Source organism: Neolamprologus multifasciatus, chromosome 6 (assembly GCF_963576455.1).
Source record: "Neolamprologus multifasciatus chromosome 6, fNeoMul1.2, whole genome shotgun sequence".
NCBI classification, from domain to species: Eukaryota; Metazoa; Chordata; class Actinopteri; order Cichliformes; family Cichlidae; genus Neolamprologus; species Neolamprologus multifasciatus.
This window is the reverse complement of record NC_140444.1, coordinates 15,611,937-15,631,382: the sequence shown is the minus strand read 5'-3', so window position 1 is coordinate 15,631,382 and position 19,446 is coordinate 15,611,937. Positions and strand designations below refer to the sequence as shown.

The 19,446-nt window shown below is 40.5% G+C and overlaps 1 protein-coding gene across 1 annotated transcript in view; it reads right to left on the bottom strand.

Annotated features, from left to right (window-relative positions):
• Positions 1-18,028, bottom strand: part of usp43a (ubiquitin specific peptidase 43a) — a 126,094-nt gene extending 108,066 nt beyond the window's left edge. The window contains exons 1-2 of the mRNA XM_085161675.1: positions 16,834-18,028; positions 7,159-7,311 (exon numbers count right to left, since the gene is read on the bottom strand). Coding sequence (XP_085017801.1) covers positions 7,159-7,311; positions 16,834-17,448 — 768 coding nt within the window. The 5' untranslated portion in view covers positions 17,449-18,028. The remainder of the gene's footprint in view (positions 1-7,158; positions 7,312-16,833) is intronic.
• Between the last annotated feature and the right edge of the window lie 1,418 nt (positions 18,029-19,446).

The window sequence follows — 19,446 nt, the reverse complement described above, 5'->3', positions numbered from 1 at the left end:
AGTGGTAAGATAGCAAAGTGGGATTAGCTGACCTAGTCCATTCGGTCCAGACTGCTTCACACTGATAAAACACATCACTCTCAGATACACTGCTACACAGAGGTTCCTGCATCTTACTTACAGATGTACAGCCTCAGTGTTGTGAAGGCCTTAACAAGCCAACAGGATCCAACACGGCAACAACATGCTGCGAGATGTCTTTTCAACATCAAACATTTACCCCCCCCCCCCTTTTTTTTCCAGCGGTAACCCTCTTTGAAAACTGCATCAAAAAGAAATACTTGTCTCACATATACACACACACAGACACACACAAACACACACACGCACACACACGCACACACTCACACACAAAGAATAATAACTCCAGGATAAAACTCCAGGATGCTTCTTTCAGGAATGAGCATTCTCTCTCTGTCAGGAGGAATCTGTGGCATCTTGGAAATGTCACTTGCTGTTACAATCAGGTGGCTGGCCCGGTGTTTGCTATCATAGGGGTTATACTGCCACAGAGAAGGAGGGGAGAAGCAAGCTGGGCAGTAAAGAGGGAGGGGGTCAAGGTTTCACAACAAAAGAACCTGTCTGATGGTCATCCTTTCTCTCCATCAGTTATTGTTAAATACAAGAGATTGTGTAACATTTTAATAGGAAATCATTCTGATTAGGGACTCATCTATCAAACATGGGGTTTTGTGAGTGAAATTGAGCATCTACTGCATCCATATCTTTTTGTTTTGTTGTGAAGGCTGACTGTCTACCCATGAAAGAGTATGCTGCTTTTTCTGCCTGTTCATGGCTAGTTTGAGAATTTCTGTGAACTGATCCACGATGCTGCCAAGAAACACAGCTTGTGCACTCAACTGGTACAGAGAAAAACGGAGGCCACCTTGACAAACAAATGTCAACGAATGGTTTCAGGTTCACATTTAATTATTAAAATGTCTCGTTGATGGTGCTGTTAAGATTAAATCTGTCCTTTCCTAGCATCACATAACAAGAAAACACGTTTTGATTGGTCAGTTTATTAACTAACCTACAACAGACTTACAACAGTCACACCTAAAGACCGTTCTCATCAACAAGCAAGATGCTTTGACTGAGCAAATGCACTAAACTACACACCAAACAATGAGTAAGTAACAACTAGAACTTTTAACAGTGCAACCTTGCAGGTAGCCGAGTTCATATGAGTTACCAAAATAGTACGCTCCCTTGGCCGACGCAAAAGTGACACGTTTCTTTGTCGATGTCAGGTGGAAATGTCAAAAACTTTCTGGATCTCAAGACTTAAGATGAGAATCCTAATATACCACCTATGCTATGATTTTTCATGCATACTATTAACACCCAACTAAAAAAAAAGTGATTCAATCCAGCTTGGTCTCATGAGCCACAACTATCCCAAAAGGCAACAGGAATTACAAACATGGGGTATCACTGTTGGTCAGTTTGAATCAATCAACACAATTTCAAGGTGGAAAGATGAAAGTCACCAGTTCAGCAGCTGGCTACATGTAAAATATAATCCTGACTTAATAATGAGTAGCATCTTGGCAGAACACATTAATATTACAGGCATATAATCCTCAATGATTCTTTTTAATATTTAATGAACATTTGTCATAATTAGATGGTAAATTCTTGACATATGATCAATCATGTTTTTGAAGTCACAAAACCATATCAGGCGTTCCTTTGGCACTCAGATACTAAAATTACTGAGAGATTAGTCTGTAGTGAAAAAGGTTTGGAAGATTCCAAGTGAAAGCTGCTCTTAAAATTTCATAAAGGCTCCTATTTACAATGTGAGATATGAAATATTAGCAGCTCCGTGACGATCAACAGTAGTATTTTCAACTAGATTTTTTTAAGTTCAACATTTGCATTTTTCTTGTCAACATTATATTATTAGCATTCTGTAGCAGCGTTGACTTGTTTGAACAGTTCCACTGTTAACTTAGAGCGTTTTCTGCTTTATTTTGAGCCATCACTATACAGAAAAGTGCAGCCTCTCAAACAAATATATCTCCCTTCTTTCAGATTTCCATTTTTATTAGCATGAAACACGTCTCTGTCTCCCATAGTGATCTCTTCCGACACTTGCATTTTTGACAGACGCAGGAGGCAGATGCGATCTAAGAGTGTCGATGTCCTGATAACTGACACCATTGAAGAAGACACCAGATCAAGGATGCCTCAACCTCCCCCTATCACCCTACCTGTCAACTAATTCATTCACTGACATTTGCTCTCCACCCCTCCGGAGATCTAGAGCCAAAAACTCATGGAGAGCTATCAAACTCACTATTTCTGTCCCTGTTGATAAAAGGGCTTGCTCGCTTTACCACAACCACTGACCCGATTTCAAACTCTGCTCTGAGGCCGGGAGATTTTACTCTTCCTCACTCCACAGTCAACCCCCTGGGGCAGAAAGGCCGACCACTATCGGCATTTAAAATTGAATAATGCATAGACAGCGCTTTGGCACCAGGGTTGAACTGGCAAACCTTCTATCACACTTCTGTCCATAGGTTGTGACAGATGAGTTTTTAAACGCACTTGCTCTAAATCCCATGCGCGTAAAGGCCTGAGGTAAAACTGCAACACCGCTCTATGTGTGCACTCAGCAAGTGGGAAGTTTAGACTAGTCCCTGATATGAAGTGTTTGTTAGTTTGTTAGTTTTTCTCACCAGATGTATTGCAACAATCTAGAAAATCACCATATATTTAGAGCTGCTGAAGGCAGAAGGAACACTGCAATTCACAACTTATGAGGCCACTAATATCATGTAATCTGTCATGGCTTTGAGGCAGTGGTAGCAATGTTCAGTGGCAACCAGTGAGCTAAAGCCGTTTCTCTAGCTTTTTGCTGGAAGACAAAGGCTGCCAGTGTAAGAGTCAGTGGAGACTATACTAATCTTATCTTTTCACTTCTTGATTTTCTTTTTATATACTCAAGTAGCAACTGTTTGACTGCACATAGCCATGTCTTCACTTTGGTCTTCTGGTAGCTGGTAAGGAATGCTGTTGATGTGGAGCCAATGAAGTGAGAAGGAAACCAAGCAAGTTTAGTGAGGTCCCATTGAAGGGTGGATTAACATTACTGAGCTGCATTCCAGTGTGTTCACAGTAATGTTTACGTAATGCTACTTGAGCAGAGTTGCTGGACTGGTCACACCGCTTATACAGCAGGTGAGCCATTTGACCCTTCTACACACTACAGCAAGTCCATTATTTGTAAGGTTATTGATACAATGCACTGCATTGTGTGTAAGCTTATACTCCATATCATGTTACCATTATATTAAGCAAACACAAAAAAAACAATAGCTTTTGGAGTAAACTCTAGCTTTATGAAACCAGCTTGGTTTTTACAATACTACGTCAGAACACTTTAACTTCTTTTATTCAACTTTAAGGGCTGAAACTTGTATTGTACTTTTCTGCTCTAACCTTTTTACCTTGGTTTTGCCACGCTGTATATGTGAGTCTGTTCAAACGGACTGAGAAAGACCAGCTGTCTCTAGTGGGAGGTCTCATAAATCAATAATCCATTCATCTATTCAGTAAACTGCTTATTATGACCAGGCTCTCAGGGGATCTAAAACCTATACTAGAATGCGTAAAATAAGATAGACAGCATAGATCAAGGACATCACAGCAGCTGCAAAGACACGGGCCTGAAATCAATGAATAAATATCCAGTTATCCCCATACTGTGTGAACATTCAATTAAACAGATTTGCAGTTCATAGAATATGTCACTAACAAACCTCAGGCGATAACTTGACTGGACTTCAACTCATAGTTTTGTTAATCTGTGGACATGCAGGCATCCAATATTGTGGAAAACTCTAGAGCCATCTTTGAGTGTTTTATATTTTGATTCCAATGAGCCAAACCTTATTCTAATGTTTTTAAAGTGGTATTAAGCAACAATGCATTGAGTCCGGACTGTGATGAAGAACATTTAAACTCATCAGAACTGTGCAGACTCTGTATTCGCCCTGAATACTGTATTTCTGCATGTTTTAACTCACCGGACATATTTTCCATTTCCGCAGCAAAATATAAAGAAATCGATGGTTTTAACAGTTTTTTCCCAAAAACTATCGCAAACCTTGAAAATATGAGCAAAACAGTGTTTCACATCTTGCATCCAGTACATAATACAACATGTTTGTGTTTTCCTGATAATCGGTGTAAGGCCTTCAGCAAAGCAATAGGTGAAAAACAAACTTGAGTATATTCATGTTTTAAGAGGAAATCCTTTTTTTCCCTGAACACTTCAACAAATCTCTAGAGGACAGATGATGACAGGAATAAAAATGAGACAGGAAAAATATGGAACATCACAAGGTTGTCAAAAAAATTAATTAAAGAGGCAGGTACAGCTTGTAGAGGGTGTAGCTCCTGTAATGTAAAGAACTGCTCTCAAGAGGAGGTAAAATAAATATTAAGTATGCGTGCTGTTGTTAAAGTAAGCTTAACCAAACAGGCCTCTGATACATTAAACAAACTGAGGGACAACAAGTTTGACAAATGGTATATATCCTGTGCAATACAGGATGGAAATAAACCAGATTTAAAATGATTAGCTGATTGATCAATCAGTTGAAAGATCAGCTGCAAGATCATGGACCTTAAAAATCTTAAGTATTTAAACTAAAATAAAATGTGGATGCACAAAAGCGGCCTTAGTTGTGAATGAGCGTTTTGTTTGATATCAAATGTTTGTTATGTGACTATTCAGTGTGACTGGACCCACACAAGGAAGTGGAACAACACTTACTATGAGGTTATGCACAGGAATGATTGTTGTGAATTTCACACCATGGATTTTGTTGTTATTTAACTTAGTTTTCTAAACTCAAGTCTCAACTAATCTGTAAGTAGGAGATAAAAACAGATTAGCCACAGGTTTAAAACAGCTAAGATGGGAAGTGTGTGTAAGAGCTGATTGCTATCTGATTAAAGGCTACTTTGCAGTTGAGTATAATGGAATGAAAGAAGAAAACAAAACCACAGTCTGGGCAGTTGAAGAGTGTCTTCACTGAATATTTTTTATGTTTTTTTAATCCAACTGTCAAACATAGATTTCATCACTAATGAAGCTTATGCTTCTGTTCAATAAGTGAGATATATAATCATTCTTCTGACAGCTTTCCTGGGTTTCCTTTATATCCCTTCCACTTTCCAAAACTCAGTACTCATCATCATTGATGTAGTCTAATCATCTCCTTTCCAGCCTTCTCTGAGGCAATCAGCCTCCATGCTGTGTGCTTTAAAATCCCAGTCCTCTTCTGTCATTCTGCCTTTCAGACTCTCATGCAACCCACCTCATACCCATCTCTGCCTCACCCTGGACCCTCAGAGCGCCACCCAAACATCTCTCTTCATCTTCACCAGCACCAGTGTCTAGACTCCAGGAGGTCCTGTTTTAATTCCTGTCACTGCTGGGATTCCAGTCTGCTATGATGAGTCATAGGAGTCTAATCGCTAAATAGCTTAACTGAATTTTGTATCATAATAAATGTTCAGTTCTTCCAAACAATCTCCACTTAATCAAATATTGTAAAACCATAGATGCACACAAGGTTTTTGAATTACAACAGTGCCGCATGAATGAAATCAGTTTGTAGAAAAATGAAAGAGTATTTCATTTGTAAAGTAAAAATAAAATAAATCAAAATTTCTGGCTCGTGTGAAAAAAGCCAGTTATTTTCCTCATCTCTGCCTCACTGCCACAGTGGAGGAAAGCGGCTTTATCATACCATGATTCACTGGCAGCCTAATGAGAGCTACAGTCCTAAGCTGTTTATGTTGCATAAAGGACAGCCGCTATTAGCACTGGTGTCAGAGTGGGGGAGCTGGACATTGGGTGGCAGTGCAGCAACAGTTAAGCTTGTAACAGTATTCCACTTACTAACAAGTCCTCAGCTGGCGGCCTGTAGCGGAGGCCGCATGGTTGGCAAACTCCAGATGAACTGAAGAAACAGGATGATACTTAGCATATGTGATTAAACACAAGAGGGATGTCAGAGTGGATGCTGATCACAGCAGGTTTTCACATTTAGTATTCAGTGTCATAAAATACACAAATATTTGTAAAGACATTTACATGGACATGATGCATTTGCCAACTATGCCAACTAAACCCTAACACCAGTTTTTAGCCTAAAGCAGCCAAAACTCTTTCAAAAATATCCTCATATTCTTTTAAACAGCCAGAAAATCAAACCACCTAAATTGAAACTGCTTTAACATTTAACATTAAGTTAATTTTGTATCAGTCAACAATAATCTTTTAAAAAAAATAGTGGGACTTGAGAAAAAATGTAGCAGTAGAAACTATAGTTGCCATAAAATGTGACATGTCTACCATTTGTTCCCTTTAACCATATCACACCTAATTCTGGTGTGATAGTTCTAATTCTCCACATGCACGGTAGCAAGGTGAGCATCCCACATCAGAGACAGAGACAAGGACACGGAGAGTGTGGGAATGAATGACTGCCACTTCAGCAGCTTCAGAAAACAGTCACTGCACACAAAGATTCATTTCAGACCAACTGCAGCTGAAAGAACAAAACTGTTCTGACCCTTCACAGATTCAGCTCCACTTGGAGCAGAGAAGATTTAAGGTCTGTGGTGAACAGACAAATTTCCCCCAGAAATATTTGTTTTCTTACAAACCCATGTTCCATAAATAAAATTAAAAAACCATGATTAAGTCTGCCACATTGACACAAGGTTGCATCCCAAAATACATTTACTGGCATAATTTAACAGTGCTTATATTGTTTGTTTGGGTTTTTTGTGAAATTTGCTTCTGCAATTTAAATTTGATCACACTGTTAAAACAAATTTGATGGATTTTAGTGCAACCTGGAAGTGTCAGGTAAGTATATTTGTAGAAAGTTGTCACTTTTGTGTGTGTTTAAAAAGAAGCCGAATGAGACCAAGATTCAGCTCCTCTTGGGTCTTGGCCAAGACCCAAGAGGAGATTATGTTATTATTTTACTAAAACTTCTGTTTCTGAAGTATTTAAATTTTTTACTCTATTTTTTTTTAACAGTGAAGTAACTGACCTGAATAACAAACAATGATTTCAAATCACATAAGGCGGATCAGTAAAAACCGGTAACGCAGACTTACCTTGGCATTGGCTTTGGTCTTGGTGCTGCTGTTGTTGTTGTCAGGGCTGGAATTGGCATCTTCATGAACTCTATCTAAAAGCCAGAGGAGGAACTCGAGGGCATCATGCTGAGAGTTTCCACGAAACTGAGATGCATATTTGGCCACAATGCTCTGTGGGATGGAGAAACATCACAATTAATCTGTCTTTCCAGGTGATTTCTAACAAACTTTGACTTTTGCATTTTTTTATAAATTAGTTTTGGTTTGGAACACTCAGGAGGGAGACAGCAAAACAGCAATGCTTTTCCGTCTGTCATGATCAGATTTAGTCATACTAAAACATCCGTAAGACATTAAAAAAAAGATGTTTTCCTCTGTAGTACAACCCAACCTTTGTCTAGAATATAAAAGCCATTGTTTTTAGAAATTTATAAACTAAGTAAGCATTGTCAAATTTAATGAGATTTCCTGGAACTAAACAATACAATACAGGGATGACAGCCTTTTGTTCCTTTTATTATCCATTTATTATTGCCAAAAAATATCTTCAAAAGCCAGACAAGTCCTTGAACAGCATTGTTTGGGCATATAAAGCCAAAGAACCCTTATCAGAAAGCCAGGATGAAAATAGGGTGGAAAAAGGCTTGGTATGTCTCATGGTCCCGAACGTAATAAACAAAAAACATGGTATAAAAGGCAGAAGAGGGAGTATAATGGCATGGGCATACATGGCTTTTAGTGGTACTGGGTCACAGACAGCAGAATCGGGTTTAATGAATTCAGAAGTGCAGAGGGCTCATCATTCATCTCTCATCTCACACTCTGAAAGCAGCTCAGGAGTTTTTTGAAGATAAATACGTGGAATATGCTGCATTGTTTGATCCACATTTCACTCACAGACACAGACATAAGTAAAGGCATCATAAACTACTACAAAGGCCAAAACTATTTTTTAATGCCGGCGTCTTACAGACAGAGAAACATAAATTCTTGTAAGCAAAGAACAAACAAAGTTCCACTCATTCAAATGTACTCCTAATATTCCTTCATGTTTGTGAAAAATAAAACTTCTTTAACTTTATCGTCACATCTTTGCTCTGCATATTTGATGCAGTTTTTATCAGGTGACGTAATCATGCATGGTGGTTTGATGAGCGTCATTGTCAAAGCCTGTAATACTTTCTGGTTTCACTTGAGTGATCTTAGGCGACACTGTGACTTCTGCCAATGCCACTTCTTCAGACTTCTAACTTGGAATTCATGGCATGTCAGTGCCACAAATGGATTGCCTTGGCTAGTGTGTCAAGACACCAACACCAAAGGACACATTGTGTGTATAGAGAGATGAAGGTGGCATCTGTTCTCAGTGTCATATAACACCCCAGAATGCAAACTCTAAGCAATTAGATTAGACTCTAGTATTAGACTCAACTCCCAACTGTCTCCCAATTCCAGCAGTATCTTCCCGTGCCAACAGCAGCACCCATCTGATATCCTCGTGTTGGTGCTCGTCCCACATCATCATAATAAATGTTGTTCCAGGTTCAACATTGCAAGTGACCAATCGTTTGTTGTGACGTAATACTTTTGCAAGCCAAGCCATTCATTAATTTATGAAATTCCAATGTTGCAAGGACAATATGTACAATGCTAATTGTTTATTAAAGAACAGTATCCTGAAATGCAAACAATTCAAATTGCTGGATCGGCGGACAGAGGCGGTTTCTCGCAAGTTAAGTAGATTTTATTTACAGCATTTTATGTCACAACAATGTGACCAACATGAGGATATCAGATCGTGCCACTCCCAGGCTCATCTTCTCTAGCAGCTGGTGCAAAGAGGTCCATTTGTTGCCAGACAGGTATTTCTCCATTCCCCTTGACTCTAAGCAGATGGGTTTCTTTCAGACCTTAATTGATGAGTAAATAGATGTAACTTGATCGGGGAAGAAGAGTGAATCCAAGCTGAAAGTCTTTAGCTTTTTGTAGTAGCATTTAAGTAAGATGAGAAGTTTTAGTGGTTAGCTGTTTGCTAAAAGCTGGCGTGCCGGTTAGCTGTAGCGCCCGGCAAGATGGCAACTTGCCTGTCGCCACCTTTTTTCATGCTATTCATGAATTTCACACATTCATATACACTGCATTTCAAAAGGAGACTCACACAAACTGTATCCAAAACATAGCAGGTGTTTCTTGGGAAAAAAAAACAAAAGTCCAGTCTTTGTAATTCAGTTATGAGGAAGGAGTAGTAAATTTATGAGTGGGACAGAAAATGACAGGCAAAACTGATTACCACTACACCAGGTGGCTACTTTGCTTTCTCTCAGTCACTCTTTCTCTCTGTGTGACTGACAGCATCCAGGCTCTGCTCAGCACCTCATTAAAAATCACCACATCATACCTGCAGTATCCCAGTATCTAAATATAAACACAGAAGGGAGCCCCCCCCCCCCCCCCCCCATTCTATCTGACAGAGACAGCCCGTTAATGAGCTTCATCACTATGAGAAAGCACTGACAGGGGATGGAGGGATGTGGGACAGATGGAGAAAAGGATCGGTGGAGTAAGGGAAGGATGCTGGCGAAGTTTCAACAGACCAGTTAGTGTTCTTCTTCTGTCTCTTTATCAAAAGGACAGCACAGTTGTGGAAGGCCCAGAAAGGAAAAGTGAAAAACACAGGCAGCACAGTTTGTCAAAGCTATCAGCGAAATGAGAGAGGAGAAAATGCAAAGGACGAGAGAGGACAGGAGAGTTTCCAAGGTTACAATAACGAGACTCAGTCTGGGCACTGAAAGCTGGTGGAAATCAAGGAGTTAGGACTTCAGTGCAGTGGAAGTGCACTGGCCTCGCCTGCACTGTTGTCTCACGCTCATTTTTCTCTTTGTGTGCACGCGTGAGTCACAAAAGAGGCAAAGTTGTATTCAAAAGCGGCAGTTCTTGTATTTGATTTCTTGTAAAGAGGGAAATGAAAGAAAGGGCATTGTTTAAACTGAGGCAAGGTGGAGGTGAAAAGAAAAGAATAGCAGGTAGGTTGAAAAGTCAAGTTCCTCTGTAAACACCAGCAGTGCTCAGATCTGACCCGTCCACAGCTAAAGAAGTATCGTAAGTGTTTGCAGAGTAAACACATCAGAAGTAGTCCAGGAGAGGAGAGCGGTGGGTGGAAGGGCCTGCTTTAGGGACCTTACTGAAAGAACTACTGATCAGTCTAGAAGAATCTTCTCCATCCACATATGACTGAGCGTCAGTGCAGAGGGCACAGGGAGCAGTTCTCTTTATAGCTTGAAGCATGATTAGTTTCTTTCAATGAGTTTAATTCTCTTTTGTTATTGAAGAGCATGAATTAAATGTGCTGTTGGATCATCAACAGATTTGAACAGAGAGATATAAACTTTTTTACAGTATGGGAAGTTGAAAGTTTTCAAAAATACATTCGCAAAAGCTGAATTTCCCCTGGATGCTCCAATTGTTATTCTGCAGTCCACCAAAAGCCAATACTCTGCTTGAAAGAAAGTCTTGGCTGTGTATAAAGCAGAGAAATAAAGCTATAGAATCTAGGACTGTCGGGGGTTTTCACCCCCCAAAAAAAGAAAAAAGAAAACACCAAAGAATTTAAAAGCACTGGAAAAAGATAGCAGAATGACAAAAGACAGCCATAAACCTGTGCAGTCTGCACAGCAGGGGTCATGACCTCCTGCGGTCAGCAGAGACAGGGCTGCACTCCACACTCAGATGTCTGTTTCGGTTTTGTATCTTGCAACCTTTCCTTCACCTCACACCATTACCCCCATCGCACATCCATCCTCCTGCTGTGTAAACGACAGATTAGAGTGCTGGCGGGGAAGGAATTTACTATAAACATACATCAAACAAATGACCCTCCCCTTAACCTAAAAGAAAAAAAAAAACATTTACACCACCTCAACCCATCATGATCCAGCTTGACAAACAGGCTTGATTGGATTCCTTAGTGACGGTCAGAGAGTGATACTGACAAACCATTGCAAGGTGGAACCGTAAGAGGAACTGCACATGCTTTTGTTTTCCTGCATACACCTATCTTCCCCAACAACAGGTGTAGCTGGAACGAGGGGGGGTGATCTCTCACTACTGACTGGTCCATTTGCTGTTTCATTTTTTCAGCTGGTTCGTGTTGTCAGATCACCTTTGCTGTTGGAACAGACCAGAAGCAGGGCAGTTATCACTTATTCTGCTCGCTCTCCTTCCCATCATTCTGTTTCATCTATCACACACACGCACAAGTTCTCTGTCCTCTTTTCTTTGCCCGTTCTTTCTATTATCTTTTTTCTCTTTCCTCTCTATCATATAAGAAACATTCCCTCCACTAATCAGCAACAGCTGGGCTCCAGTCAGCCCAGCAAACCCGTAAACACGAGCAGACAAATGAGTCTCTCTCTTAGCATCTTAGCACCTGTCCCTCCCTGTCTCTTCGTTCCAGTTTCAATTTCTCTGTTAGAATATGTTTGTAATCATCCAATAAAGGTTAATGCAAGTCAAAAACGAACAAAGCCTACATTTCTACAGCTACCCCCAGCCTGAGATATCAGTGAAGAATAAGAAAGGGGAAGAGATCTGATGAAAATAATCATTTCTGAGTGATTTAGGGGTCTGTGCAGTTTTTCAAAGTGAAAAACTGCATTTAGACTTCTTAAGTTAACAAATCAGATCAACCCAAATGATTTAAGTTACACACATTGAGGAATAAGTGAAACTTAACTTGCAAACTTTTACTGAAATAACAGTGATCAGGCTGTAAATTCAAGCTGATAGAAAAATAAACCACCGTCACTAAAGCAGGAGCTGAGTGAGAGTCATTTAAAACATCGCAGCATCTCAACTGCAATTCAAATACCCTTTTTAAAGTGTGCTTTACATGACTCAGGTAAAGCAGCCTCCCTTCTATGATTTGGCTATCGCACTGTCACACCCCAGTACAGTAAGTATTGATGTTTTTCCACGGCTTATGTCATTCGGTTTTAATATATAAATCATGACAGGGATAATAAACCTGGTGGGAAAAGGTGTCATACTGACACAGACTCCTCCTTGCATTTCTTTATTGTCTGTTGTTGCCACAGCGGTGCAGGTACAATATAATACAATACGACTCACTGAGTCGTGGGAATGCATGCTGCTTTCTAACAGCATATGGCGGCTTTGTTGTCATACCTTTAAAAAGTCTAACTCCACTGTTGTGTGAGATGAAGTGTTTGAAGCTTCTTTTTTTAAATTTCCCTTCAACAGCTAAGACAGGTATTAAGGAGCGTATCTGTAGCCAGGTGTAAAATATAAAGATTATCACAGCACAGTGAAGTATTTTATAATCATCCTGTTTATCCCACTTGAATCTAAAAGTAAAGCCCATCTGTTTTGCTGGAAAAAAAAAAAACAATGCTGCTCATCAAACTGGGATGATGCGCCATCGTGGCATTTCTGTGCTGCTCAGCGCAGGGAGTCCAGGTGGTGTACGTCCCCCCCGCTGTGTGCACAATGTATAGCTCTTCAGCACTGAAAGCGAGAATCAGACTGGTCCCCGAAGCAGAAATAAGACAAGGCAAACAAACCATCAGTCTTGCTGGTGTGCTTTACTGTCACAGACCTGTTCTCCCCAAAACAAACAAAACCACTTAGAACACCAGGCTCAATCTTCCTGACTAAGCTCCCCCGGCCCCACAGAGCTGGATCCTGTCAAGTGTTTTAAAAAAAAGATAATCATCCTTTCAGCAACTGTTAAAAGTAGTTATAGCACTGTTAATTGTTCAGGTTGGGAGTATAAAGCTGAAAAAAGAGAGAGCTTGCTCTGTCATCAAGTTAAACCGATGTAGACAACTTTTGGCCTAACCAATAAAATGAGATTTGATGAACATCAAATGTGCTGTGAAGCAGTAATGGCAACGCTGGCAATGCTAACCATTAGCTAAAGCTCTTCCATTAGGCTGATTACTGTAATTTATAAGCAAGCGTGCGTTTGGGGGCACATTGGATCATTTACATGTGGTTATTATGAGAATATTATGAGCAGGTGGGCTACATTAAATAAGCTCTGAAGGAATTCTGTGAACATATAACGAGCATATCGAACAACAGTGGTGTTGAAGTTTAATGGCCAAGGCTCACCAATGGGGAAGCAGAAATTTCAAAGCATGTCTGTATTCAGATTTTTGAAAAGTAGCCCCGATTTCACTTGATATGCTATCACTTCTTTGGATTGCATGCTTGGATGAGGCCCATTTGCTACATATAGAATGTAAATTGACCTAGAATGTCAACTGAAACCTTTGTATGAGGTGTTGCCAGTCTGGTAGCTATACCTGCCCTCCCTAAGCTTATCAGACACTTCCACACATTCTGACAGACTTGATCTGAATCTGCCTCTGATTCAGATCAAGCACTTTATGTGCTGAGATTTTGTGATAATTCTCAAGGTTTGGTGGATGATAGCAGCCACTTTAAGTTTAACTCATTATCGAAAAACGTCTTGTGTCACAGCTCTGCATAACTCTTCAAGGTGATAGACCTGACATATAATCACTGACTTAACTATTTTTCTAAAAGCCTGACGTTATTCTGGTGTATTCTGAGCTGAGCCTCTGTGACTTCTAATTTCCGCTCATTCATTAAAGCCGGTCTCAAACAAAGTAGAGTAATAAAAAGCGTTGCGATAGCCTTTATCTCGGATATAAATTTCCTTTTTTAACCCACTTCATTACAAGCCAGTGACTCTCTTTAAATGCGAGCAAATTTGTCAATAACCGGCACATGTCAAGGCTGTCTGTTCCTTTCTCTAATTACAGACGAAGGGGTCTTGTGAGGATCACAAGGACGTTACTTTAGTTTGGCTGCAGTGTCTCTGCCTCCCTCATTCGCTCACCCTCTGAGTGCACACCACTGGAGGCAGCTCAGCAGGGGGGATCCTCTTTTCCAGGCCAAATGCACTCGCTACAGTAAACATCCTCTCTCCTGCTTCACTCTGGGATAGGCGGACCCGTACAAATCATTGTGTCAAGGCAATGGCCCAAGGAAAGGAAATGTGTGTGAAAGATTTGTTTTCCTTTTTTTTTTATTACAGGCAACCATGAGAGTAATTACAGAAAAACACTTTCAAAGCACATTCTGACATTAACAGTTAATATTCATATGAGGATTTAATCATCATGCTGTGCACACTGTAGCATCCTTCTATTTTCTTCCCGCTTACCCAACCTGGGGTCTATTCCACTCGTCTTACATCCTAGACAGGTAACCAGTCCAACACAACCCATATGGAAAAGAAATAGAAAAAACTTATGAAAGACTTCAGATGTGGCCTACTTCATATAGTGAATCATATAAGGCTTATATGATTTACTCATGAAACATACAAGTTTCATTTATATAATTTTTCAAGGGATCTTATATCTGTTTTCACTCTTGCTGCTTTTCATACAAGTTTCACACAAGACAGATACAAACTTTATAAGATTTTTATATATCTTTTCCATGTGGGAAGGCTAACACACACAGAGCACACAACCATGTGTTTCTCATCTACACCTACAATCTACAACAATTAACCTAACAAGTTTTTAGACTGTGTGGAAGCCGTAGTATCAGAGGGAGCACGTAAACTCCATAAAGAGTCAGTTCAATAGAGATCAATATATTAAGTGTTTACTGTACGAATTTCTTTATGCAAGGCCTATTATCTAGATCCAAATGATCTTTATGATGTTGTGCATACTATCTTCACATATCAGACTTTTGACTCTTTTAAAAGGCTCAGGCTACATTAGTTTCCCAAAGCAGGAGTTGATCTCCCATTCATGCAGACGCTCTTCAGTAATAATATCATAACCAGCTACCCTTTATATTTTTTGGACTGAAACACCATCAGGTTTTTCTTCTACTTAAATCACGACCTTTTCTCGCAGCTTCAGCATGCTCACACCCAAGTAAGCTAGTAGAACATTCCTTATAAAGCAGATTTAATTCAAGGTGGAAGTGCAATGAGCAGCATTACATGTGAGCAACCACAGAGACTGCAGGCAGAAAACAGCGTAAAGCTAAAATATGAAACACAATCGTTAAGCATTGTGATTAAAACACCACAAAAATAATGCACGTGATTAAAACAATGATAAAATATATTGATATAAAAGATATAAAACAATTAATTAAAACAAGAGCAGCATTAAACCAATTAGAAATGAATAATACATGTGACTTAAATTACTGCTAATAATAATAATAATAAAGGATTAACTAAAATAATTAGGAATAGTAATAGTAATGTGTGCCTGTGTGATCACATATGTGTGTGCGTCTGTATTACATACCTAATCACTCATAGATTCCCCGTGCTACTGATATATCAGAGCAGTTTTTTGTTTTTTGTTTTTCTAAGTAATCCCGCTGATTGGCTACCATCCAACCACTCCTGAGAGAAGTCTAAGCCTCTACAGCTCCCAGTTACAACTGCAATGAGTAACAGGAGCAAGAAGCCTCTTGTGTGTAATTGTTTGATCACTTGTTGTTTTGAACATCCTTAAATTGAAGAGGTAAAGCTTCAGTTATGAAGCAGCCCCTGATGAACCATCCTCTGTATCAAACACTTTGTGTTTGTGAGTCAAGACCGCATGTCTTCTCTCACAACTCTGGGAATGCAGGCAAACCACCTGAAGTGTAGGAACAGGTAAGCCAAGCAGAGATAACACAGCCTACCTGTAATCAGTAACCACATGGTTACCGAACTGCAACTACTTCAATAAACAATATCATAAAATGTCGAAACCATGAGGTCTTGAGGTTGTTTTATTATTACTTCCTGGGACAGAAAGGTTTACCACTGACCTCTGACCATATTCAAGCTCACACCTTTAAATTTTTATCCAAATATTTACCCTCCTTTCTTAATTGTGCTCATGATTTTTTTTTTTCATGTCTTTAGCTTATATTGATAAATGGACTGGACTGTAGTCAACATAATTTACAAAGAGTTTGTTGTGTAAGTATCTTTATGACTCTGTGTTCTTTATTATAATCAATCGAGACATTTTTTTTTGGCAACTTCTAAAAAGTTTGTCGCTTTTTGGGAGGCAACTTGGTATGACATGCAGCTTGTGGCACTAAATGTGAACTAAAGGTTTAGCCTATAAATATGATCTCTTTCTTCATGGCCGAGGTGACCTACAAGGGGACTTCACGGGAGTGAGTAATCAGGGCCCCTGCTGATCCCCTTCTAGCTTTCAGTGTTATATCTCTGTACCTTGTCTCCCTCAGCTGAGTGCAGCACGATCAATCGGCACTGATTTGGCCCAGTAATACCGCCAGTGCAATAGGAGAAAACTATGTGGCTTCTAGTTAAGTGTAGTAATTTGATTTAAAACGCCCTAAGGTCCTGTAATTGTGGTTTCATTGTGCTTGAGTTTGAGCACTTTCGCTGCCAGTGAGCAGTTAATCAAATAGCAGCAACAACACTGGCACAGTTAGCAGCAGACTTTTGGGTTTCGGGGCCACTTGCAATTAGTTTAACCCATCAAGATGAATAACATGCCCACCGGGTGGAGAGTATTTGTTTCTAGTTGACACCGGAATACCTGTTTGAGAACAACTCTATAGAAAACAGAAAAATCACGCCAGGTCTCATTAATGGGGGAAGCCTAAGCGTGTTCAGTACAGGTGAATCGTCTCCATCCTTACCTTGAACTCCACAGACAGCTGCGGCGTGTACTCCAGCGTCCAAAGCGCTCGAACCAGCGACGCCAGCTGCTCTGTCACCTCTCCCCTGGCGGTCTGCGACTCCGCTCCTCTCAACTCCCCGTTCACCCTCTGGAGGCAAATATCCGACTTATACTGCTCCAACCCGAGGTATTCGGCGAGCAGGTCCGTGTTGCTGAGGCACTGAACCACGGCGTTCATGAAACAGGTGTTGCCGTGGTTCTTCAGTCCCAGCACTCCCGGGGTCTTGTCGCCGTAGCACCACGACAGCCTGTCTTTCACCGAGCCGTGAATGGACGAAACCGTGGAGCTCTTCTTTACGGTTCCTTCCCTGGAGATCTGCGAACAGTTATCTTTAAAACCACCCGACGCGCTTTGCCCGAAACCGCCGTCGTCGTCTTCTGCGTCCTGCTGTTCCGCGTCGCCAAAGTGCGCTAAAGTGCCCAAAGTTTTAAGGATCCTTCCCATGAAATTCCCAAAAGATCGAAGCGATTTCCGTCTAGTAAACCTACCAGATTTGTATTTCTTCTCCTTTGGCTTCGTCGTTTTGGGTTTCATGGGTTGTCTTCTTACCTTGCTTTCCTTAAGGGTATCCATGGCTCTATCACTTAAACGGACCGAGAGAAAATGAAACAGACTATCAACGCGCACCTGTCTGCCAGGCTGTCTACCCCTCCTCCTCCCCCGTTTCACTTCTCTCCACAAACCTCACTGCCGCGAAGCCAATAAGGCACATTATTGCTGATATTATCCCATCGACATCTCGCTATCGCCGGTGCGCGCGTTTTGTCGGGTGACGATTTATCTCTGCAGGAGCTACAGAGACGAGCGGCTCTCCTTCTTCCACATCGCAGGTTCATTTATACTTCCTCGTCGATGGCTCTCAGCGCTGGATCGTGCGCCTGGCGGTCTTTGACTCTCTCTCTCACCACCCTTGTTCTTCCCTCTTCTCCTGTCTGTAGGGCCTTATTGAATTGCCAAGGATCCTGTTTAACTGCCCGCCTCACAGGCAAGAATTTAATTAACCTGAATTAGACTGTAGGCTATCAACACAAATATGTATGTGGTTAAGTCATTCGCAACTGGTGGATGACAGGCAATTCAACTATGCATATCTACTTTATTTCACTCTGAACAAGGAAGTTGTCGTCTTTAATAGGTGACAGGTACAGCAGTGTGTATCTGCCCCCTGTAGGACCAGTTCTAACATCACCTGCCAAAACATCTGCTAAGGGTGTCAGAGAAAGCAGCACCATCCACAATACCAAACTAAATTATAGACTACTTAAACTAAAAAATAAGTTTCCAGTATAATGGTAAATGGACTAGTTCTTATTGAGCATTTTCCAGTCTGCTTGAACATTCAAAGTGCTTTAAACAACATGCCTCATTCACCCATTCATCCAAGCACTTCTCACACACACACACATTCAGAAATTGCTATTTCTGCTGAAGAGCCTGTCCACATAGGTAGACCTGGTACACCTGTGCTATTTGCTCTGACAGACACCTGTTTGTGAAAGCCAATAGCATGTCTAATCAACCAATTATGATACCAACCCAGTGGATTTAGGAATGCAGACATGGTCAAAATGACCAGTGATGGTTCGAACTGAGCATCAGAATGGGAAATAAGGGTGATTTAAGTGACTTTAAATGTAGCATGATTATTGTTGCCAGACAGGCTGGTAAAACTATTTCAGGAACGTGTGATCTATTGGGACCTTCCTGCACAGCGATCCAGAGAATATTAGAATAGAATGGGCTGCTGTAGCAGAAGACCACACCCTGTGCCACTCCTATTAGCTAAGAAACAGGCAGAAAACCAATACTACAGTTCACACAGGTTCACCAAATTTGGACAATAGAAGGCAGCTGGGTGATATGTCATGTTCATCCCATCCACCCATTTTCTCCTGCTTATCACATGTACCATTTCATAAAAACTAAGTTTACCTGAATCTGGTTTCTTGAACATGACAATAATTTTACAGGGTTTCAATCTAATAGAGCAGCTTTGGGAGTGGAACAGAAGACTCACAACTGATTTGCAGCTAACAAATCTACAGAAATTGTGTGATCCTATCATGTCAATATGGACCAAAACCTCTGAGGAATGTTTCCAACAAAACAACAAATCTGAGTTAAGCATGAGTTAAGTTATGGCGGTTCTGAAGGCAAAGGGGATCCAAAAGGGGGGATACTACTATTGTATTAGTAGTGGCCAGTGAGTGTATAAAAAACAAGGTTATCAAAGTATAGATACTGACATCTACCCTTCATATTGCCATGCATACATGGTCAACATTTTCTTCATCCTGCTAATCAAATACCTAAGACATCGTCACTTGCAGACAGGTGTAGCCAAGTCTGGCAACTGTCTGCATGCACATTAATGCTGCTGCTCATACATCATGAAAGCTCGACAAAGTTAGTAAAATGTATGTTAAGATTGTTTTTGCCAGATACATTACATGCAATTCTGCTTTTCAATGGGAATCCAGCATCTTTTGTGCAATATTCAGATTCTCATCTGAAGCTTAATTTCACAGCTCACCAGTACTAAAGATTGAATTTGGTGGACCAGATGTTCTG